Genomic DNA, 23,987 nt, shown 5'->3' on the forward strand with positions numbered 1-23,987 from the left:
TCTTGGGAGGTTCCCTTTATTTCCAAACCTACCCTCCAGCCACTGGTTCCCAGCTAGAAGCCGAGCCTGGGTCTCTGTGGGGTGAGGGCATCATCAGGTCACTTTGGGGTGTCAACCCCAAAGCTCTGCTGTACGGTGTTCCAGAAGCTTCAGGAGTCCTCAGGAAGGCGGGGCTATGGCTCTTCCTAAGTGTCACTAGATTATAGCCCAGTCAGGGAAATGCTCCAGGTCAAATATGACCCGTCCCCAGGTGTTGATCGCCAGAAACACACAGATGATTCCAATTATGTTCATCATTGATCCTGCTTTCACCTGGGGAAGATCAGGGCCAAGAGTCAGCACCCGCAGGTCAGCGGGATTCAGAACAGAGGTGAAAGGGACACTGGGAACTAGTGCTCTTGGAGAAGGGGCTGCAGGCTGGTTTGCTGGGCCCTCATCCCTGGGCCATGCTCTGTGCTCACCCTACCCCACAGACAGAGCAATTTCATAGCCAGTGTCATTGGTGCTCAAGCATCCCTGGGAAACAGGCATGATGGCGGGGTCTCTGCCTGCTTTAACATTTTCAACACTGGGCCTTATGGAGGGATATGAGGCAACACGCCAGGCCACTCAGAAAAATATTGGGGGAGCCCAGGTCTGACTTTAGGGCCTGTGCTCACCCCAGCACCTTCGGTTCCCTGGAGCACCTGCTGGTTTCTCGAGAACCTCCCTGGCTCTTTCTGATGCCAGGTCTTTCTTCTCGCTCACTAGCCACTGCTTCAAGCCCTGTGCAGATTTTTCACTGGGGATCGGAACTGAGTTTATGGTCCATGGTTTCTTAGTAAGAATGCTCCACAGACTCCCAAAGATACCCAGCGGAGGCTCTGAGATCACTCACACCTGACCTGCCTGAGGGAGGACCCTCCCGTCCTGCCTGTCCCCCTCTGAGACCGGCCTCTTCTACTGGCAGAGGCGATAGAGCCCAAGTAGAACCTAAGAGAGTTCCTCCTCCGGCTGCATCTGTTTCCAAGGCCCCATCTCTCCCAGGCACTGCCTCTCCCTGTCCCCACTTCTACGTCTGCAGACACCTCTGTCGGTCAATCTCTGTCATTGGTATCCCCCCCCCTCGACCCATCTCAGCCTTGTCCCTCCTGCCAGTCCTTATGGGTTCTTGCTAGTTGGTGAAGTCCATCTTGGTCATGTGGGGTCCCACCCTCACCCCTTCCAAGTGCTCAGCGAGGGCTCCCCTGGTGGCTGCTCAGCCACCTCCAGGTGGGAGATTCTATCACCCACCTCTCAGCTTTGGGAGACAGAAAAGTATGAAATGCAAGGTGATTTCAAAAAAGAGGGAAAGCTGCACATAAATGCCAATAATGAGGATGGGGCTGGACTTTGGGTGGTATTCCCAAATTACATGACATCACAAGTCATTAACAAATAGGATGTCCCTCATGACAAAAGCGTCAGAGCTGATAGGAGTAAATAAAAGCAGCTGCATTACCATGTCAGAAACCTTGAGGTGTCCGTAGGCAAACACGATGGCGTTAGGTGGGGTGGCCACAGGCAACATGAAGGCAAAGGACGCACTCAGGGTGCAGGGGAGCATGACGTACAGCGGGTTGAGGCCAATGGTACGTGACTGGGGGGAAACACAGCACTGCAGTGTCACATATGCAAGCCCTGGGGACCATCACTCTGAAAGCATCCCCCTCAAGTACTGTGCGAGTTCCCACCTCCACGCCTTGGTCCTTCTGGGGGCTCTACCCTCTGCCATGCCTCTGGTGATAACTCTGCTGGACCCCAAAGGCTGAGCTCAGAGCCATCTCCCCGGGAGGCCTTTCTGAACCCCCTCTATTCATTCAACACATAGCTCTAGGGCACCTACCTCGTGCCAAAGACCATGCTGGCCACTTAGACTGCACTGAATCTGGAAGTGTTACTGCAGCCCACCTTGCACACACCTGTGTGCCCTGCCACAGACCGCCAGAGCCTAGAGGGCAGGGACCACATTCACCTATAGATACATTGGTGTATGCATGTGTTGTTGTACACATTTGGGATCGTTTTGAATATGGAATTTGGTATCCATCTTTTTTACTCTACAGCTTAATGTTCAGCCATATGTAGCAAACAGCACCCAGCATAGAGTAGACAGACATTCATTAAATATTTGCTAAATAAATGAATTATATCATAATATAACTCATAATATTTGTTAATACCTATCAAAATTAATAATTAGCATGCAGACTTACAAACACACGAGGGCAGACACATATGCAAAGATGTCCACTGCAACATCATAACAGCAAAACACACAGGAAACTGACTCAGTGGCCATCAGCAACAGGATGGTTAAATAAAATATGTATATACACAATGACTAGTTCGCAACTGTAAGGAAAAACTGACTGGTCTTATGTGCTAGCATGGAAAGATCTCCAAGATCTATATTTAGATTTTTAAAGATTTAAGGTGCAGAACAGGATCATAGAATGATACCATTTGTTTAAAAAATGTGTGTGTGTGTATAATACATCTACAAAGATACCTAAGAAGTTAATAACAGAAGTTGTCTCTAGGAGGAAGCTAGAGGAGAGGCCCTATACTCTTTGGTATTATTTGACATTTGTATTACATTTTCAACTTTAAAAAATTTTAGTCCCGGCCGGATGGCTAAGTTGGTTGGAACATTGTCCCCTACCCCCAAAAAAGATTGCAGATTCAATTCCCAGTCAGGACACATACCTAGGTTGCAGGTTTGATCCCCAATTGGGGAATGTATGGGGGGGGGGCAGCTGATCAATGTTTCTCTCTCACATCAATGTTTCTCTCTCTCTGTCTCCTTTCCTTCCTCTCTCAAATCAATAAACATATCCTTGGGTGAGGATTTTTAAAATTATGCACATTTCCATTTTTTTAACTGCCCTTTAAAACTCTGATTTTTAAAAATTGGTTTGATAATATTTCATTGTATGAGTATAGAACTTATTTCATCAATCCCCTATTATGGAAATATTTTATCATAAATAATTCTGTGACATGCATCTTTATAATACAGTAGACCCTTGAACAAGATGGTTTGAATGTGTGGGTCTACTTACATATGGATTTTTTAAAAATAAATGTACAGCCCTGGCCGGTTTGGCTCAGTGGATGGAGCGTCAGCCTGCGAACTGAGGGGTCCCAGGTTCGATTCTGGTCAAGGGCACAGGCCCGGGTTGTGGGCTCAATCCCCAGTGGGGAGCTTGCAGGAGGCAGCCAATCAATGATTCTCTCTCATCAGTGATATTTATATCTCTCCCTCCCTCTTCCTTCCTCTCTGAAATCAATAAAAATATTTTTTAAAAATATTAAAAATAAATGTACAGTAAACCCTCCATATCCCCAGGTTTCCTACCTGTTGTGGATCCAACGGGAATCCACAATGTGGAGGGCCAAATATATGCATTGCTCTACGCCATTTTATACAAGGGACCTGAGCATCTAAGGTGTTGGTACCTGAGGGAGGTCCTGGATCCAATCCCCCGTGGATACTGAGGAGCTGTAGTTAAGTTCTGGGGAGTCCAAAGTTATACATGGATTTTCTATTGTGCAGTGTTATTCAACAATCAACTGTATATGCTTGTAGGCATCTCCGATGGTTTCCTAAGACAAGTTCCCTGCCATGCATTGCTCAGTCAAAGGGTGTGAGAACAGGTTTCAGGTTAGGGCTCCTGTGGGTCAACAGGTCTCTGGAAAGGCTGCACCAGGTTCCACTCCTTCTGGGAGAACCTGAGAGGTCCCAGTCAGAGGCCCAGTCTATTTCCTGGTTCCCCCATTTGTCCTGGCTCTGAGTACCCATGGTGTGTATGCCCCATGTGGTTCTGTGACCCAGCTGGAGGATCACCACCTTCCCTTCTTCCACAGCTGGGCCCTGGGGCAGGAGCGTGAGTGGGCTTGGAGGTACCTGGAAGGAATCCTACTTGGGCTTCTGGCCCTGGGAGGCTTGTTAGGAATGCCCCTCCACCCCCACCCCCGTGGGTTCAGACCTCCTTTTGCCTGGCTTGGGGCCCTCTGAGCTCACTCCTGGGGCTGGAGGTGACAAAGTCAAGCCTTTGCTAGAGGAGGGGATGCTCCTTGGCATAGGTCTGAGCAGCCTGCTTAGGGGAGGGGGAGATGAGCCACCTTGCTATTTCTAACACTTTCATCTTCACTTGAATATAAAGAAACAGTCACTTGGGTTTGCTTTTCATACACATGGACACCTTGGCAGCCAAGGTGAAGTTTACCAACTGCAATGCTGTGCTCAGGTTTTGTAAGTCTGTCTCCCAACTCCAGAATGGCAACCTCAGCCTCTCCCAGGCTTGTTTGCAATCTACAGAGGATTTTCACAGCCATCATCTTACTTGACCTTCAGCACAAGTGTAGGAGGAAAGAACGTAAATGTTCTTTTCTAGAACGGCATGTTCTAGGATCCCAGGACCTGAACTCAGGTCTCCTGACTCCAAGGCCCCGGCTCTTCTTGTACCACCTTGAGGTCAGTATTGCCATGTCATGAGTGACAGGAGAAAATGCACAAAAAGATCACAGCCGATTTTCCTATTAGCTCTGCTTTCTTCTAAGTCCCAGCTCAACAACATGCTTGACCACAGTGCACTGATTCCTGATCCCGGGTCTCAATGCAAGGCTTCTGGGGGTCTTTAGTCATGCACTCGCTTCCTTTCTTTGGACCTCCACCTTCCCAGAATTTCCTCTCCCCCAAACCAACCCCAAGCCCCACCTTCCCCAAGACCTCTTCCTGGTGGATCCCAACCAGTGGTGTCCCCCTGCTCTGCAGTCCTCCTGCACACCTGTGCTATATTCTCAGAGACCCTCTATCATTCCCTCATGGCATTGGTCCACTCCTCCTTGGCACTATGCTTAGCACTTTGGCCAGCATGGCGGATACAAAAAAAAAAAGAACCAGCAAAGGATTGAGGGCAGGCTCAGGGTCATCAAAGGTACACAAGTCCTATCAGATCCAGGTCTCAAAGCCTGGTTGGGCTCTGGCCCCTGATTTCACGGCCTTGCTAAGATCTTAGGACATAGTCATGCGTGGGTAGCTTCTTATGAAATAATGGCTGAGGATACCCACCTCCCAGCAGGGTTACTTACCATAGAGGCAAAGATGGGCAGGAAGAGGCTGGCGGTGGCCACGTTGCTTGTACACTCAGTGAATACAGCAATGAGCACAGTCAAGATAAAGGAGATGGCTGCTGGGGGCAGAACGTGCAAGGGCTCCATTTGCTTCCCCATCCATTCAGACAGCCCCGAGGCCTGGAAAGCACCAAGAGGGCAGTCACTGAAGGGCTAATGGCTACAGTTCCTCCAGGGCCTGGAGAGACCCTCATCTTTCTATAGGGGGCTCAGCCTCTCCCCTCCTTCCTATTTTCTCTGCATACATTCCACAGGTGAGCTCATCCATGCCCACAATTTCAATCTCCATCCTCATTCTGCTGTGTCTAAAATCTGTATTTCTTGCCCATCTGGTCTACTATCCAGATTTCAGCATCCATGCTCCTAGAAATTTCCACCCAGATGTCCATGAACGTGTCAGACTCAACATGCCCCAACTTGCATTCATCCCCTCTAGCCCAGAGGCTACCGCTCCCCCTGGCTCCCCAGCTTACTTGGACTCACCATCCACCTGCTGTCCAACTTAGAAGACCAGGAGTCATCCTGGGGATCTCTGTCCCCCTCATTTCTTCCACCCAATCAGTCACCAAGCCACCCAAAACATCTCATGTCCTTTGTCTCCTCTAAGTCTCCCACAGTCCTTGAAGTTCAGGAGAGAAATCTGAGACAGGAATTAGGATCTGGATTTGGTGCTTTGGGCTGAGAAGAGATTGTCCAGGGGAGAGAATGAAAAATGAACAGAGAAGCTACCAAGGACAGAGCCTGGAGGAACATTCATATTTAAGGGAGAACAGAGAAAAAGTCAGTAAAGAAGCTGAGCAGGAATAGTCAGAGTTAGAAGGAAACCAGGAGAGAATGGGATCTTGGGGACCAAAGGAGGAGGGAGTTTCAAGGAGAGAATGGTCCATGGAGTCCAGTATTGAGACTGAGTTGGATGAAAGCTATAGAGTGTCTATGGGTCTCCCTCAACCCAGGCCTGCTCAGGCTTCCACTCCAGACGTCAAAGTGATTTTCCCCAATTGGAGTTCTGACGATGTCACTCTCTGGCCTCAACCCTTCAGTGGCTGCCCCCTGAATTCAGTGCCTGCAGACTAAGTCCACACTCCCTATCTTCAATTCAAGACCCTCATGGAGTGGCTTCTGGGAGCCTCAGTAGCCTCATCTTCTGATCCTCAGATAGGGACCACACACTTATTCCTTTACCGATGTGTCACTTCTTCCCAAAATACTCTTCCATATATGTGCCCCTCCCTAGTCTGTGATGGTCCTGTGAACAGGACCCTATTTCAGTCTCCTCTGTAAGTCCCACGCCTGGACTAACAGGGCCATAATAGAAATGTTTGGTGAAATGAATGAATGCTAGATGGATGGATGACTGGATAGAGAAGTGACTAAGTGGATGGATTTGCTCATCCAAAAATATTGATGCACCTGCCATGCACCAGGCTCTGTTCCAAATGCTGAGGAAACAGACTAACAAGTTAGTCCCAGTCTATCTATCACATTCTATCCCTGGGTGAATGGACAGATGGACAGATGCATGGATGTATGATGGATGGAGGATAGCTGGCTCATCACTCTCTCTGGCTCACTTCTTCCCTATTATTGAAGGCGGAGAGGTAAGAAAGTTACATTTTTGCGGTGGTTTTTCCCAAAGGCTGATCCTCTCCTTCTACACTGCTATACACTTAGCTAGAGAAAAATTTAAACTGGCAGCCATATTAACAAAGAGTTCAGGAAGTAGAGGAACAAAAGGTAATGGTGGAGATATCTACAAGGACTTGAAAGGAAGATTTCCCTAGAAGAAATCAGAGTAAAGATCCTTATTGCCAAATCCCCAAACTCAGGGTCACCTATATTCACTATTTCTGCAATCACTCAAAGAGTATTTCTCTAGTCTAGGCACTACTCATGGCCCAGGGTTCCAAGATAACAGGATAGAGCCCCTGTTCTTGAGAAATGTGGAGTGAGTGGAGGGGACTGACACAGAACCAGCCCAGAGTGCAGGGGTGCGGGGGTAGGCCACCCTCTCGGTGAAAGAAGGAGACCCTGGGCAGCCCACAGCTGGGGAAGTTACCTCGCATGCTTTAGCCAGAGCAAATCCGCCCCCCAGAAGCAGCAGAATGCCCCAGGGAACTTTCTCCTGGGTCACCTTCCAATCCAGCAGTGCAGGTGGATAAAACGGAGTCTTCCATTCTGAGAAGAAACAAGAAAAACACACATACACAACCCAGAGCAGCTTTATGAAGCCCAAGACATCTGATCAGGGGAATAAAAGCCTGTATAGACAATGAGTACCATCTCATAACTACAAATTAGCTAAAATTTACAATAATTACTAAACCCATTGCTGGTGAAAATACGGCAGACCTTTCACACACTCCTGGTAGCATTATAAATTGATATCTTGCTGGTTTGGCTCAGTGGATAGAGCATCGGCCTGGGGACTAAAGGGTCCCAGGTTCAATTCCAGTTAAGGGTACATGCCTGGGTTGCAGGAGGCAGTAGATCAATGATTCTCTCTCATCATTGATGTTTCTATCTTTTTCTCCCTCTCCCTTCCTCTCTGAAATCAATAAAAATACATTTAACAATAATAAATACATAAATTGATACAATCTTTTTTAAAAGCAATTTGACATCACTCCTAGAAATTTATCCTGAAGAAGAAACACCTTCAAAGAATAAGCTATATGCCCTAGCTGGTTTTGCTCAGTGGATAGAGCATCGGCCCGAGGACTGAAAAGTCCCGGTTTTGATTCCAGTCAAGGGCACGTACCTTGGTTGCAGGTTCCCCGGCCCTGGTCCAGGTACATGCAGGAGGAAACCAGTCAATGTGTCTCTCTCACATCGATGTTTCTCTCTATCTCTCCCTCTCTCTCCACTCTCCCTAAAATTCAGTGGAAAAATAACCTCAGGTGAGGATTAGCAAATAAAATAGACTGGATGTTATTCGTTTTTTAAAAAGCTATATACATGAACATATTAATTATAATAATGAAATTTCAAAAGAGCCAGAATGTCCCATAATGGGAGAATGGTTACAGCCCCTTGACTCAATGCAATGCATTATTAGGGAAAATAAGTTTGAAGACTGGGGCAAGAGCAAGAAATGTCTATAGAAAACATGAAAACAGAAACAACATGAAAACAGTCAAAAACATGAAAACAGAAACAACAAAGCAACAGGATTCAAATGGTGTGTTTTGATTATAGTCATATAATATGCATGCTTATTAGTAAAGACTGGTAGGAAGAGAGAAACCAAAATAATACTGATGGTGTTATGGGAAATTCAAAACATTTTTCTGTTCCTGATGTAATATTAATATGATTTTAAATGTTTAAAAAGCAAAAGAGATTTTGCACTAAACAATACCCAAGGAGGGCTTGAAAAATGCCCTCTGCCCAGACTGTGCAATCTTGCCAGTCCTCTTTGATGGAGTGAGCGTTTCTCCCTCCTAAGCCCAGGGACTCCTATGGAGAGCCTTTGCTACCAGGCCCCCAACCCTGATGAATGAAAGGCCAACATAGGAGCATTACCTTCTTCTGTCTGTCTCCGGAAGTTGAACTTGGGCTTCTGCGAAGGCACAATGAATAGCAATATGGCCATGAAGATGGCCACGGTGGCGTCGGTGATATACCTAGGTGGGGAGAGCGCATGGATGAGCCAACTCAGCTGCAGGAAGCCATGCCACAAACCTGTGCCTCGTCTACGTGCTCCTGCATGAAGAAGCAGGCTCAGCTGGGCATGAAAACTGGCACCCCAAAGGCCAAGGTCAGGAGGAGTGCGGTAAACTAAATCGTGGCTGGAAACCAAGACCCCCGCATCCTTGGCCTGGCTCTGCTACCAACATTGGGTGACTCTGAGCAGCTCACTTCACTCTCACTTCCTGTGTTGTCCCATGGGTAGACATCATGACCTCTTGGCCAGATTCTCGAGAAATCTGGGTTCACCAGGTGATCACCAATAGACCTTCAAAATGGAAACAGCAGTAATAGGCAGCTACCTCTCGGCCCATATCTCCTGCCTTTTCTAGGATATGCACGTTTCTCAGCCTTTCTTCCATCTGACCACGTAACAAGAGAAACTACATATACCCCTTTTGCCAAGTCTCTGCCTAAAGAAGCATCTGGACACCAGATGAGAGGGAAAAAGATGATGGAGGAGATATTTGGAAGCTAAAGCTCTGGAAGCCCCACTCTAACCCAACAAGTCTCTCTCAATCACAGCTCTGGACACCAGCCTGGCCAAGGACTTTCTGCTCAGCCTGTTGGGAAAGGAGGGGCCACAGGGACATACTGTATCTGTGGGCTTGTCCTAAAGACTGATGAGGAAAAACTGAGTCGGGAAACCAACAGAGTGCTCCAGAACTCAACTCCAGAACAAGAGAGGACATGGCAGATGCTGCAAAACCAAGGACTTACTTTGTCTTCCCCTCCACCCAGGTGATCGACACCCAGCCGGGCACGAAGCCGGGGTCCCGGGAGAACCACAGGAAGACCAGCAGGAAGAAGCAGAGCAGGACGTTGGCCTCGGCGAAGGAGAAGGGTCCCAGATTCCTGTACTCCTCCTTCAGCATCTCGTACGTGGCCTTCTCACTAATCTTTCTCTCCAGACTGAAGCCCTTCTGAGAACTAGAGGAGGCAAAGATAAGAGAAAAGTGGAGCAGACTGGTTGGCTCAGGGCCTGGTCAAATGGAAGCCTGAATGTTGGGCAGTAGAACATGGCAGAAAGGCCTATTATGGTGCTGCCTAATGTCTGGGGTGGAGGGTGCCTGAGTACAGCCCTTCCCCGCTCCATCTCTCTCACCTGCCCACCATACCTCCCAGGACCTGTTATGTGTGCTTAGCACATGCCCAGAACTGGAAGATGCTCCCAGAGGAGGTCTGAGATGACACAGGTGAGGTGGCCAGTCTGGGCCAGGTCTCAGGGGCAATGGAGACAGGAAAGGAGAGGATGGCCAAGAGGGTGGGAGATTGAGCAGAATGAGGAGTGTGTTGGCCAGGAGCATCAGAAGCAAAAATAAGTAGAACTGAAGCCACCACTGGCACTGGGGACCTGGCAGGTGTCCAGTTTCCTGGACACCAGCTGCTCCTGTCATCTGGCACCTGGGGAAAGGCCATGAGAAGTTCTGGAGCAAAAAAGGGTGGAGCCAAGACGTCCTCGCATGCTCCCCAAATCGTTCTCCTCCCACGGTGGCCTGGGGCAGCCTTCAGTGGTGCCAGGATGTCGGCCCCCATTATCAGGTGGCTCAGGTGGACACAAGGAACAAGCAGACTGGGCCAGGCAGGAGCAGGGTGGGTGCTTGCATCCCGAGGAGCTGGAGGTGTAGGATCCGGACCCAGGAGACAGGCAGGCAGTAGGCATACCAATGGCAGGAAGGAAGCCAGCCCAACCCTGATCTTGGATGGGTTCCTTAGGCACCAGTGCCCACTGGCCAACATGGCCTCCCAGGATGCCCTGCAGGACCTCCCCTAGGGGGTGCTGGCATGAGGAGGCAGGAAAGAGGAGGGATTCTTGGGAGAGGCATAGAGGGTACCTTAGCCTTAAGGAGGGGCGAACTGGGGCCACCTGGGCCCAGGATCCAGGCCCTGAGGGATTCTCTGAGGAATCCAGGCACATGTTCCAGTGCATCAGCCTGAAGGTGGTGGGCCGGCCAAGAGGACTGTCCCTGGGTAGCCCTTCCCATAGGTGACCTTCCTGGGGCCCCAAGACAGACTTCAGGGGAGGGCAGGGGGTGATGGAACTGGTGCTGAGGGCACGGGGTGATGGAACTGGTGCCGAGATGCCCATTTCTGAAGCCAAGGCTGGATGTGACCTGCCTGTGGGGGTGAGGTGATGAGGGTGCATGCCTAAAGCACAGATCAAGGGAGGTCAGGACACAGGGATGCCCAGGGGCTGGGAAAGGAGGAGGCAGTGATGGGGTCTCCTATCTGCACAGCCTGTGGGGTCTCTGTGCTGGACCAGGGCCAAGGCTGGGTGTCCTGAGAGTCACCTGCCGGGAACAGCCCTTAGGTCGTCCAGGAGGGGGATGACTGCTGGTCTGGAGGGAGCATCTCCCCCCCTTGGCATGGGAGAGTCTGTTTGACCAAGAATCGACCTGTTGCCAAGTGTCATCCTTGGCGCTCCGGGGCTGGGCCAGAGGCTCCAAGTTTTCAGGACAAGGGCTGACTCGTGCTCCCAGCTGCACAGCCCACGTCTGATGCTGGGGACAGTCCACATGAATATAGACTCTGGGGGCTACACTGCACGTGCAGTTGTCCGACACTGGCACCCCACAATGGTGCCAGCAAGCCTTCAGGACCCTCGTATGCTGAGCAGTTTCACCCTCATCATGGGTTAACCCTGTCTGGTGACCGCTGGGCTGGCCCGAGATTCAGGCAAGTGGATCCAGTTTGCCTGGGAGAGCCTAAGAGGTGGGACGGGTACAAAGTGTCCTTCTACAGTGGGATGGCCTTAAGATGATGCGGGTGAACTGGTACACCGCCAAGGACAGGTGAAGGGACCCCTGAGTCCCGAGTGCCTGTGCTGTGGCAGGGGTCCAGAAAACCCTCACGCCTAATCCAGGGGTCTCCTGGTTAGGAAAGGTTGGTGTAAGGCAGCAGTAATACCCCACTAGTCCTGGGTAGTCCTGGGGTGGGGGGGGGGGAGTTGGTAGCCCCCTTGACTGGAAGTGGACAAGGAACTCACCCATAAACCCAAAAAGATAGTTTTCCTGGATTAGCCCAAAGGCAATGGCCCTGACATTGCTCTCCAGGACCAACCAGGTAAGAGAGCCAAGTGAAGGCCAGTGGAGATGGTTCCACAGCTGAGACAGGTGCTGCCTGTGGTGAGGTGGTCGAGGAGGCATGTCTCCCATGTGCAAGCCAGGAAGAGGGTTCTCAGGAGGAACCGAATCGGCTGGCACCTTAATCAGGAACTTGCAGCCCCCAGAACTGTGCGAAATGAATGTTTGCAGTTGAGCGCCCAGTCTGTGGCACGTTGCTATGGCAGCCGGAGCTGACAGACAGGGATGTAGGGATGTGGGCACAGGCTCTAGAGTCAAACTGCCTGTATTCAAAGCTCAGTCCCATGGCTTCCAAGTTACACAGCCCTGAGCAGCCCTTTCCCCTCTCCGAGCCTCAGTTCCTTACTTATAAACTGGGAATAATAAGTGCACCTACCTCCCAGGTTGATGTGAAGATTAGTTAATATATTTAGAGTCATTAAAGTTGTGTCTGCTACTTAGTTAGCACTCAACAGATGTTGCTCATTATTATTCCTATGGCCCCATTAGAGGCAGGGACACCACCTGCAGCCTGCGACAGCTTTGGGGCAGGTCTCCCAGACTCACTGGTCCTGAAGCAGGTGTGAAAAGCAGGGCAAAGAGCTTCCCTCAAAGCCAGGCTGTGCCCCAAGTGCCCATGGGAGCAGCTTCCCTCTCACGTGAGTCCTGCACTCGGGTGGCATATGAGGATGCCCACTACTATTATTATGTTGTTGCTATGACTGCTTTGATTATATATAGAGATTTCTTTTAACTGCAGTTTCCAAACCAGTTCCTCCTTCAGAAGAAAACTTACAAAAATCCCATTTTCCCCGGTTAACTCCCTGGGTTTGGGGGCACTTTTGCCTCTCGGCTCTGAGATCTCCTCCCTGTGGCCAGATAGCCCCTTGTCTTTGGCTCTAGCTGCCTGTGATTTAAGGCACGGAGCACACGGCTCACAGCTAAGCACTTTCCATACTCCTGTGAGAGGGTCCCCTTGGCTCCATAGGTAGATATGTGTCTTTCAAAACCACAGCAGTGTTTTTGAGGTATTTGTCAGCCACACACCATGGTTTCTGTCCAAAGTCTGGCTGCTGTCAAGGTTGACTCTTGGTGAACTTGGGTTGGGGTGTACTGGGAAGAGGAGGGTAAACTTCCCAGATCGGGCACGCTGCTGGGAACGTGGCAGGTGTTCAGGAAGAGTCTGGACATGGGCTGGTGGTGTGCTGTGACCCGACCCAATGGACACATACAGCCAAGTGGGAGTTGGTCCAGAGTATCGATTTGCTCACGGGGACAAGATTCCCTTTAATTGCTTTGACTCACGTTGATGGCACTCTTTCTCCCTGGCCAAAAGCCAGGCTGGGGGCAGGGGACAGAGAGGACTTACCACAGGCCCCAAAGGAGCTCAGGTCAGGGGTCAGGGATCAGGGGCAGCGCTGGAACATGGCTACAGGTACCGAGGGTCAAGGCCATGGGGTGCCCAGGGAAGCCCAGAGGAGCAGGCGAGGGATTCTTCCACAATGGAATGGGGTGGGGAAAGTCAGGAAACATGTCCCTAAGGAAGCAGCACTTGAACTGGCCTTGAAGCCTAAGGAGATTGAAAGGTGGGGAGATAGGGAATGGCATTCCAGAAAGGGGGAACAGCATGTGCAAAGGCACAGTGAGCAGCCAGAGGTGGCCAAAATGAGAGGGCAGACTAGCAGATGATGGGACTGTGGAAATGGGGCCACACAGGAAGAACTCTGTGGACTCGCCTATTGGTTCTTCTGCAAGGGCGTGGCACGTTAGAGTCTATTCCAGAAGCAGCTCAACTTACGTGAATCCCAAAAATAAATACTTGAGCCACAACCAGGCGAGCAGCAGCATGATCAGCATGTTGGGGAAGGCAAATTCAAACCAGGAAGCGAAGTTCACGATGTCTTTGCTATCAGGAAACAGTCTGGAGAGAGAAACACGGGTCCACACCTCTACCAGATGCTGAGTCGCAGAGCAAGCAGGTCAGGCCGGGTGGGTATGGGATGACCAGTAGCTGGACCCTGAGAGGTGGTCTGGAGCAGAGTCTCATCCTCCTGAGGTCCGGCCATCCATGCCCACCGCCCGGTATTACCCTAATCAGTTGGGGCCCCAGAACACAGCCATGCCCAATACAAGCTGAAGGGGGGACCAACTGACCCTCATGGGGGTCCAAGGCCCTTCCCTCCAGAAAAACACAGCTTTGTACACACGTACTTTGGTCAATAGCATCAGGAGGTCCACAGATGCCCCAGAACCCTCACCAGGGAAGACCCCCTTAGGAAAACAATCTCACAGGCCTCCCATGGTGGGACTAGACAGGGTTCTGGGGACTGGAGGAGGGTCTTTCACTCCAGACTTGCTCACTTCAGCCCAAGGGTGTCAAACTAGACACAGAGCTTTCTGCACTCAGCAGGAACTCCAGGGAGAGCCTGAGGCTATCATTACAGAAAACATCTCAGGATCAGAATAGTCTGCTTGTGGACCTCAAGAGTCTGCTTGGCCAGGCTCCACGCCTGCCCTCCCACCTCCTAGCTGCCCTCCCACCCCACCTGTCTTGTCTGCACAGGACGGGCACGTCATACTTCTCTCCTTCCCTGTGCTCACTGCGTCTGTACTTTCCTTCATGCATTTACATGACCAGCCTAGAACTCTCCAGGCATCTGCTACCTCAGCAGACCATGAGTATCCCACAGACAGAGCCCAGGTCTCCCCCACTTCTGTGATTCCAGCCCCACCCAGCACAGGGCCAGCACGAAACTGGGTCCTCAAGGCCTGTGTCCCTTTGTGGCCAAGGAAAGTTCCAGACCACCACTGTGGTCCACCTGGGGCCTCACAAGGGCACAGGTCACTGCAAGGGCAATGAGAGGAACTGTAGTGCAGGAGCTGGTGAGGCAATGAGTAGCCTGATCTCTAATTCTTTATTTAATCTCATGATCCCCAATATCATAGGGCCATTACCATTCACGACCAAGGTCAGTGAGCCAGTTTTGAGGAGAGCATCTATAGGGGTGTCTGTTTTCTGCAAGTTGTAAACAAGGACCCAGCATCTAAAATGATGTTGTCTCTTCCCATGACTTTAGTTCAGAGTTCAATCACACGACCTGTCTGAGCGAAAATACTGCACCCAGGGGAGAAAGCAGCCAGGCCTGGGGACTGTCATCAGCTCCCACCCTGAAAAGTCCTGAGCAGGTGCAGCAGAGGCTGATGGGGGCACAGCCTCCCGCCCCTGCCAGGCCCCAGCTCCGGGGCCCAGCTCAGGAGATGGGAGAGGAGGCTGAGTGCATCCAACCCAAGGCCAAATCCCCAGAAGGCATGGCCAGTGACTCACGTCTGCATCTGGCCCTGGAGTACCACGTTGGGTCCTGTCCCGGTCAGAGTGGCAGTGCCTCCGATGCTGGCCGCGTAGCATATGCACAGGGTCAGGGCCTTGCACATGTTCTTCCTGTCCCTACTCTCCGGCAGCTGGGTATCAGGGTCTTCAAAAATCACTTGGCTCCCTGTAGTGACACACCTCCGTAAGCAGAGCCAGCCCTGGGGGCTGTGGCTCAGCTCCAGCTCCTAGCTCTGCTGTTGACCTGAGGTGGGGACATGCTGGCTCCGAAGGCTCCCTCCCCGGGCCCTCTCAGCCCACAGCCCAACCATGTAATCTGGGCCTGCCTGCCTTCCCTGTCACTTCCCACTGCTTCCCCAGGCTCCTCCATGCCCAGGGCAAATGCAGCCACTTCAGACACACACCCTTCTTCCCTGCTCCCTAGCCTATGCTCCAGCTGGCCTCTCCCTCCAGGGGGGTGTCCAAATCCATCTTAAATGTCCGTGCCTCCTAGCAAGCCTCCCCCTTGTCTGAGCTCCTTTGGTGTCTGGCTTATGGCATCCCATGGCTTCCCCCAAGTCAGAGGAACTGTGTGAGGGGGCCTCATTACCCCACCCCACCCGGCTCCTTGAGTCCAAAATAAGGGTGTGTCCACTTCATCTCAGCAGCCCCAGGACCTGCCCCAGGATCTGGCAATTGGGCCATCAGAATGGGCCCTGAGTTCTCCTGTGCTGGGCCCTGGGGATGGGGTACAAACAAGGCAGAGAATAAAACGGGCTCCCTCTGAGTTCCCTGAGCTGGGCGCCTGGTGGGAAGCAGCGTGGGACAACCACCCCAATGCGTGTGCGAGCAGAGAGCAGATGGGAGGTGTGACCTGTGCAGGGAAGGCCTCCCCGAGGATAAATAGGAAGAGAAATGGGTGAGGACCCCCCCCAGTGAGTGCTCAAAAGATGCTCAAATGCATAATCAAATGAACAGCTATTGATTTCTGTGATTGGAAGGAACCAAGGGTTGAAACTTGCTATACAGTAAGCCATTCTAAAGGACTTAACTTTCGTGCAATAATTATCTTCATAAAAGTTACAAAAACAGTACTTCCTAAGTACTTCTCTGTATGCCTGCTTAAATGTGGGCTCTAGGAGTCAGGAAGGTTGCCAAAGCTTGTGGCAACAGAGGGGATGCCTGCCATTGGGGACCCCGGCAGCACCGGGCCAGGAGCTCACCTGGCAGCTCACCGGACTTGCCCATTTCTGCAGGCTCCAGGGACCTCATGCTGCCTTTGCTGGCTTTGCGCTTGGCATGCATCTGCTGCAGCACGGCCTCCACAATGGGCACCATCATGGCTGTGGTGGCTGTGTTGCTGATCCACATGGAGAGGAAGGCGGTGGCGCCCATGAAGCCCAGCATCAGCCTGCAGAGGAGGAGCAAGAAGGGAAGCAGAGAATTCCCATCCCCACTGCCCCAAGCCCTCAGGGAGCAACAAGGGCTAGGTCCCCCTTCAGGGATGCCAGAGGTCAAAGCCAAGGTGCTGATGCAGTTCAAGACTGGGTAGTCCAGGAGAGGATTATACTTTGAGTCCCTCGCTCCTCCATCCTGTTCTTCCGTCTGTTCTCCCTCCTACCTCTCCCGCAGACATTACTGATGTCTTCTCTGCTGGCTGTGGTGCAGGGGGGAGGGGGCACCAAGAGGCCTTTCCCAGACCCAGTCATGGGTCTGAGGAGCTCCTGTCCAGCAGGGGCAGCACAGGCACCCAGAGGGTGTTAACCCAGGGTGGAGGTTGGCCCTAGTGTGTCCTAAGGGTGTGCTGGGACAGCCCTATGGGCAAGCAGCCCCAACACCCCACTTCTATCTAGAAGATTCCCACCCACCCCGGACCCTGCTTCTCCTCTCATAACAGAGTTAGCCTTGAGGGGTAGGGTGAGCCTGGGAAAGTGGGACCTCCCTCATGGCTGACCGCCCCCACTGCCTCTCTCTGCACACACACCTTGATCTGCAATGGACCAGATCAAACAGTACTCAGAAAACATGTTCCCTTCACTTATAACACCTGTCCTTCCACCGCTGTCTCACCTCTGCCATCTGCCTAGAGCACCCCTCGTGGTTCTTCTAATCAAAGTCCCTCCTCTGTAGCCTTCCTCCTGGTGCCCACCAGGCAGGGGTGGACACACCCTCCTCCTGCCCCACCAACACTCATCAATGGCTGGATTTGGAGGACCCGTGCCCATGTCTGCTCTTCCCTTGGTGGTGAGCAGAGAGGGGAAGGGCCTGATTCTTCTCCATGGCTTCCACACACCCCGCACAAGGCCAGGAACAGAAGGAGCTCAGGGAGAGCTGGATGGATGGAACAAAACCGTTCTGGGTCTCCGTGCCCCTCTGAGGCCAGGCCTCTCCCCGGGGCCACTAATCTGCCTGGAGAAGGGATCTGGGTGCTGCACTGTCCATGCAGGCTGACCTCACAGACCCACAGAACACAGGCTTGGGTCCAAGCTGGAAGGAGGAGCTGAGTTTTCATGAATGAGGCTTTGACCTGATGCTTCAAGGCACCAGGGCCTCAACATAAAGGTCTACCCAGGCCAGGCAAGTGCCATGGAACTGGAAACCATGCTCAGAGGTTGACAGGAAGGAGCAGAGAAGCCTGAGTGAACTTCCTGTATTTGGAACCAAAGTCCTTCAGCTCTCTCAGAATGAGGACCACCTGCTGGTGGAGGAATGCTGGCCCCTCCAAGGATGCTGAGAGAAAGAATTCTGAAGCCACCCAGGCCTCACACTTCTAGAAAATGTAATGGTTTTTTATTTGACCCTGTAGACTAATCACGGGAGGGGATCGATACCACGTAGAGTAACAGAGACCAGAAAGGCGCAAAGCTTTCTGCTCAGCGGAGCCTGAGGTGCCAAGGGAACCAGGCAGCAACTCCTGGGGGTGCACCAGGCTCTGTGTGCACGGGGCCGGCACAGTCCCGGACACATGGACATCTCCAGAGGGATTTGCTGTGAAGTAACCAACCGCTGCCTTCCCAGGGCTGGGCTGAGCACGCCATCATTTAGGGAGCACATTGCCTCAAAAGAGAGGTGCATCCTGGGGTCTCTACTAGAGATGAACTCAGGGGCCAAGGCCTCATTTCTCAGCATTTAACCCCTCTCTGTCTCAAATGCCTCGTCTATAGAACCTGGGTGGAGGAATAAAACCCAACTCTCAGAGTTGTGGTGAGAGATAAGTGAGGAGATAGATGAGCTCCCAGAGTCATGCCTGGGCGCTGCAGATGCTCAGAACCAGGGGAATCTGATGATGTCAACTCCATGGGTTGGTTGGAAGCTGCCTGTGGTTGGAGGGGAGGTCTTGGAGAGAGGGGAGAAGCTGAGGTTGTGAGTGACATGGGGAAGATGAGGTAAGAAGCTTCTCTACAGAGGCTAGCTTTGTGGGTGCGAGCTCTGGAAGGGGGACCTTTCTGCTCCTCCTGAATGGGGTGGTTGAGCCACCTCTGGCCGCTTTCCTCACAAATCAGGCATGGCTGGCTCCAGCCTCCACCTACCTCACTCCCTGTGGAACCCTGCAGCCCCTCCCCCAGGAAGTCCTCTTTACATGCAGGGGCCCTTGCTGACCAGTCTCCTCTGGATTCAGAGATCCCTTACCTCCTGCCACTCACCACAGGCCCCCACCATTGCCCATGCATCTGGTGTCCTCAGCTAAGATTGTCACACACTCCACCCAGGGGTCCACCTGCCTGCCAAGCCCAGGTAAGCCCATGGGTAGCCCTTGCCAGTGGGTGACCTAGGCTGTGCCACAGCTCCTCCCAGCCCTGGGGCCCGCAGGGAGCCCCGTGGCAAGAAGAGAAGGCGTAATTACCGTGCAGGCTTGGTCCCCACCCAGAGGAGTGTCCGCAGGGCGATCCTCTTATGCAGGTTCCAGCGCTCCACGGCCACAGCCACGATGAGGCCTCCCAGGAACAGCATGTTAGTGTCCTTCATGTACTGGATACACACCTGGAAGGTGGTGGCATGGAGGCTCCATCAGGGCTGCCTCCTGGCCACACATTGCTTGGCCCAGGCCCACCCAAGTCCCCAGAGACAGGCGAGCAGACCAGATGCTGACGTTGGGTCAGTTTGGAGTGGGATGCAGGGTCAAGTGGTATGTCTCCATGCCAAAAAGAATCCACAGGAGCTTCTCTGGTCCCCTGGGGCCTACGCTGCTCAGAGCGAGGCTCTGAGAAGGAGCCCAGGGGAGAAGCAGGAAGCCCCCAGGATCCTCTGGGTCACTCACCTGCTTGGAGTCCAGAACCTTGAGGAGTGGGAAAAGCAAGGCAGGCAAGAGGGCAGTGACAGCCAGAGGGATGACTTCTGTGCACCAGTAAATGGCCATGATGATGATGGCGTAGGCACACCTGGCAACCTGAAGAGACAGCCCTGAGGCCTGGGCATGCTGCTGCCGCCCTCACCTCCCTAGGTGGTTTCATGTGCCAGCACTTTTATTAGAATCATTATTAACCACCCAGGCTCTACCCTCTCCCTCATTCCAACCCAGCCTACTACATCAACCCCAAGACCTATAGCTTTTAGCCCTTTCTTCTCTGGCCTCTTCCTCCTCCTGCCTTCGCCCCGGGCCACTGCCTTTGTTCAGGACACACTTCCTCCTGCCTGGATGGCTGCAACTATATTCTATTTGACCTTCCTATTGTATCACTCCCTAGCACAATGCGGCTCCCTTTTACTCTTTTGCAAATCTGATCATATCACCCCCTCTTTAAAAGCCCCTTTTTGCCTCCAGGACAAAACCCGAATGCCTTAGCATAACTTAGGAGACCCTCTGAGATGGAGCAGGTCCTGCACACCCCTCCAGCCCCATCTCCTCACCCACTCACACCCCGAGTTCCAGCTACCCCAGGGCACTGGCAGTAACTGAGCCTCCTCTTGCACACCCCAGCCTGGTGGCAGTCTGTGTTTCTCTTTAGGCGCCTTCCCCGCCTCCCCCACAGCCTGGGTCTGTGCCTGCCTCTGTGTCTGCTCCCCCAGCCAGAGCAAGTGGCACATGCGGTTGCCATTGTTGTTTCCTTAATGTCTCACCATCAGCACCACCCCCTCACCCCCACCATCACCATCACCACCACCACCCCACCCCCACCCCCACCATCACCACCACCACCACCACCCCACCACCACTAGAGAACAGGAAGCACCTGAGACCAGAACCAGGGTTTGTGGATTCACTCTGTCCTCAGGCCTGACCCTGAGGAGATGCTCAGCAAATGCCCGTTCAAGGAATGGACTAGAGTAGTTCCAGCTATGACAACGCTGCTGGAGAGACACACCTGTCCCCTCTCACTGCTTAGCATCACCCTGAGAGCACGTGTTACGTGCACGGGATGTTGTGTGAAGACAGAAATTCTTTGTCTGGATTGTGTTAGCTGTCATAAAAAATAAACCTTTCTTCGGCTCCCCATGAAAACCTCAGGACCCCTCGCCCTGCCTAGTGCGGGGTTTCTCAGCCTTTCCACTGCGGACATTTTGGGCTGGAAGATTCTTTGCTGAGGGGTGGGGTACCCTGTGCATTGTAAGACGTTCTACCGTGTCCCTGGCCTCCACACCGCTAGCTGCCCTCAGTCTCCCCACCTGTTAAAACCACAGGAAGGTCAGCCACGCTGTATAATCATTCCAGGGAACATCACTCCCGCCAGCAGAACTAAAATCACAGCTCTCTCAGGTTGTGACAACACCAACGTCTCGGGCTTTGCTGATGCCCCTGCTTGGGGGGTGCAGGCATCAGTGCTGACGCCGCCACGGACTCAGGGCAGGACCGAGGTGAGGGTAGGAGCCCAGGCTCCACACCAGGCAGACCGACCAGTGCCCACTGTCTGCCATTGTCTGGCTTTCAGCAGACACTCAACAGTGTCATTGAGCAAACACTCGTCTCACTCCCAACCCGGCCCCCTCCCTGCTGGTTCCGTGTCCTCGCCTGTAAACTGAGGGGTTAGGAGTACCCTTTTAACAGAAAGTGCTGGGTGAATTTTTATTATCTAAACTTTGACACAACCGATGGCACCCGTAACCAATTTTCACAGCGCAGTTCCCCGGAGGCGCCAAATAAACCAACGGAAAAGACAAGCTTAACTGGCCCCTCGCCTCCATCCACTATCGGGGCCCAGAGATGCCCCATCGCGGAGGCGGACCTGACCCTCCTGGTCTAGAAGGCTCCGCAGGAGAGGCTGCACAGGACGGGCTCGGTGAGACTGGTCTGAGGAGGGGCGGTCACCAGGCGAGTGAGATGGACTCTGCCCGGGAGAGCTGCCTGCTCCCTGGGGGTAAATAAGCTCAGAGCGCTTCCTGCAGCGGGAATGTGGCTGGCAAGGCGCTTAAAGCCCAGACAAATGTGGAGTGGGATTTTTAAAATATGTTTTTTTATTGATTTCAGAGAGGAAAGGAGAGGAAGAGAGATATAGAAACATCAATGATGAGAGAAAAATCATCGACTGGCTGCCTCCTGCACATCCCACACTGGGGATCAAGCCCTCAACCCGGGCATGTGCCCTCACCCAGATTCGAACCGAGACCTCCTGGTTCATAGGTCGACGCCCAACCACTGAGCCATGCCAGCCAGAGGTGGGATTTAAAAGTCAGCAGCCAGCATGTAGCCTCGCATGGCTCAGAGGCTTCACTAACATCACAAGAAAGAGGGAATGAAGTCGGGTTCTCTTGCAGATTTGGCTTCCTGATACCCCAGTACACCCCCAGTCCTCCAGGACTGCCCCAGCATATCCCCAAAAGAACTCCTCTGTTCCCCAAAGCTGCCTGGAGGGACAGGGGGCCCCGGGGTTTCCTGTCTGGGCTGAGAGTGAAAGGGCTGGAAGAGGGAGTGAGGAAGGAGCAGCCAGCAGCCACAAAAGCCTTCAAAGGGCTCGGGTCTCTGCCAAGCAGGCTCCACACAGCCCAGCGCAGCCTGGGCCGGGGCTCCCAGCACCGCCCTCAGCCTGTGGCCAAGGCCATTCATTCTCTGCCTCCCTCCCAGGAGCGCTAGGAGGCCAGGGCCTTCCCTGCCACCCTGAGTCCTGCCACCCAAGGCGTGAGCTCTGGGAACCTGACCGCCTCCTGCCTCAGCCACAGCAGGCAGCACGCAGAGCAGACCCACCCCGACCTGCCTTTCAGCCCCAGGAGGATTTTGACTCAGCCATGGCGTCCAGGGGTTCCGAGTTGGGAAGAAAAGTGGGCCATAGATAGGGAAACGGGGGCTCAAAATAGGGCCAGAGAGTGACAAAGACAGCACTCAGGATCCACTTAGGTGCCTGGCTGATCTTGGAAGCCCCTTCAGCTGGGAAGTCCCCTTTCACTAAGGAGAGAGAAGGAGAGAGAAGGAGGGAAAGGCCAGGCCAGGGCGCTCTAGGCACCAGAGGCACCGGGAGCCAGGGGAGGGGCGGGATCTCGGGAGACTGAGGCCAGGCTGAGCCTGTGGGTGTTCTGTGTGGCGAGATCCGTGCTAACGGCTAGGTTCTGTGCTTGTTGGGACGGTTCTTGTGTCCTGGGATCCGTAAACCCCAAGGTTGGGGTGCCCCTTGAAATGCGTTACAGGACACCTCCCATCTGGCGCCCTGAGCTCGCAGGGGAGCTGTGCCCGCCTCGCAATCCCTGCGCTCCCACTCCGTGGCCTGCGTTCGGAGCCCGTTGGGGGGACCGGTAGTCCCCGGGGCTGCAGGGAGATGCAACTGACCTTGGTGGGCACCAGAATGATGAGTGGCAGCAGCAGTATCGGGGTGACGAACAAGATCACGAAGGACTTGAACTTGGAGACATAGCTCAGTGCCGAAGCCATCGTGCTGGGGGGAGAAGGCGGGAGAGGCAGGTTAGGCGGCCAGAGGCTCCGCGGGCTTAAGAAGGGGCCACAGTCTCAGGGGCTGGTGGAGCGCCGGCAACTCCGCCCCCCACGGTGAGGTCGCCGCGAGACCCCAGCGCGGGGCCATCTCGAGGGGTCGGTGGGGCCCACCTCCCCTAACTGCAGGCGCCCGCGGACTCCCGCGCGCGTCGGACCCGCCTCCAGGCACTCCCCAAGCCTTGCCTGCACTGCTCTGGGTGGACAGAGGCGCGCCCCAGGGCTGCCAAGCGCGATATGATCAGTCATTTATTCCAATGACTTCTGCGTCCGCAGGGGTCCCAGGTGAAAGTCTCCACATGCCTTGGGGTCTCTCAGATCTGTCTTCCCAATCTCTGGCCGCTTTCTTCCTCATTACTTCCGCCCCTCGCACCCATGTCTCGGAGGGGGTCTCTAGCAGAGGCGATGGCAGTGCCCTGTGCAGTCCGCCCCAGGCAGTCCGCTCCTTCCCGCATCTCACTCCTGGCTTCCCCAGGCGTCTGTGCTGCTTTGGGCAACAGACCTCTTTCCCCGCCCCCCTCCCGCACCCTCTCCCACCCAAGGCATTAGGCTCTCTTGGGCGATCGCAGAGGAGGCGAGGCTTCCCCCCTCCCAGGGCACTTAGCACTATGTGTGCCTATACACTTACTGGTGTGATTTTTATTTAATGTCTGTTTTATTCAACACCATATGTTCAACCAGCACCTTTTGCAGCGCCTGGTTCCGTGTGTGCACTCCAAACACGTCCTCTGGGCTGTGTGAATGCATGCATGTGAACCCTTCAGTGCAACAACACAACTGCCTGACAGAGGATATCACGCACTGAGAGCCTGGGCTCTGGAGCCAGCCTGCCCGCATCCTCTCCTGGCCCTGCCTCCTCCTGGCTTTGTGCCCTGGACAGGTTGCCCTCTTGGGCTTCTTATTTCATAAATGGAGAGACTAA

At 53.2% G+C, this 23,987-nt stretch overlaps 1 protein-coding gene across 1 annotated transcript; it reads right to left on the bottom strand.

Moving 5' to 3' along the window:
* Nucleotides 1-23,987, bottom strand: LOC103299928 (Na(+)/citrate cotransporter). The gene is made up of 13 exons (XM_054709262.1): nucleotides 23,737-23,987; nucleotides 22,907-23,038; nucleotides 19,472-19,600; nucleotides 19,058-19,194; nucleotides 16,437-16,624; nucleotides 15,232-15,400; nucleotides 13,705-13,827; nucleotides 9,565-9,774; nucleotides 8,680-8,780; nucleotides 7,214-7,332; nucleotides 5,116-5,277; nucleotides 1,481-1,618; nucleotides 1-312 (listed from the first exon to the last, which is right to left on the bottom strand). The coding sequence occupies exons 2-13, from the start codon at nucleotides 23,006-23,008 to the stop codon at nucleotides 196-198; spliced, it is 1,695 nt and encodes a 564-aa protein (XP_054565237.1). The 5' UTR covers nucleotides 23,009-23,038; nucleotides 23,737-23,987; the 3' UTR covers nucleotides 1-195.

The sequence above is a fragment of the Eptesicus fuscus genome, chromosome 20, assembly GCF_027574615.1.
Source record: "Eptesicus fuscus isolate TK198812 chromosome 20, DD_ASM_mEF_20220401, whole genome shotgun sequence".
In the NCBI taxonomy this organism is placed as follows: domain Eukaryota; kingdom Metazoa; phylum Chordata; class Mammalia; order Chiroptera; family Vespertilionidae; genus Eptesicus; species Eptesicus fuscus.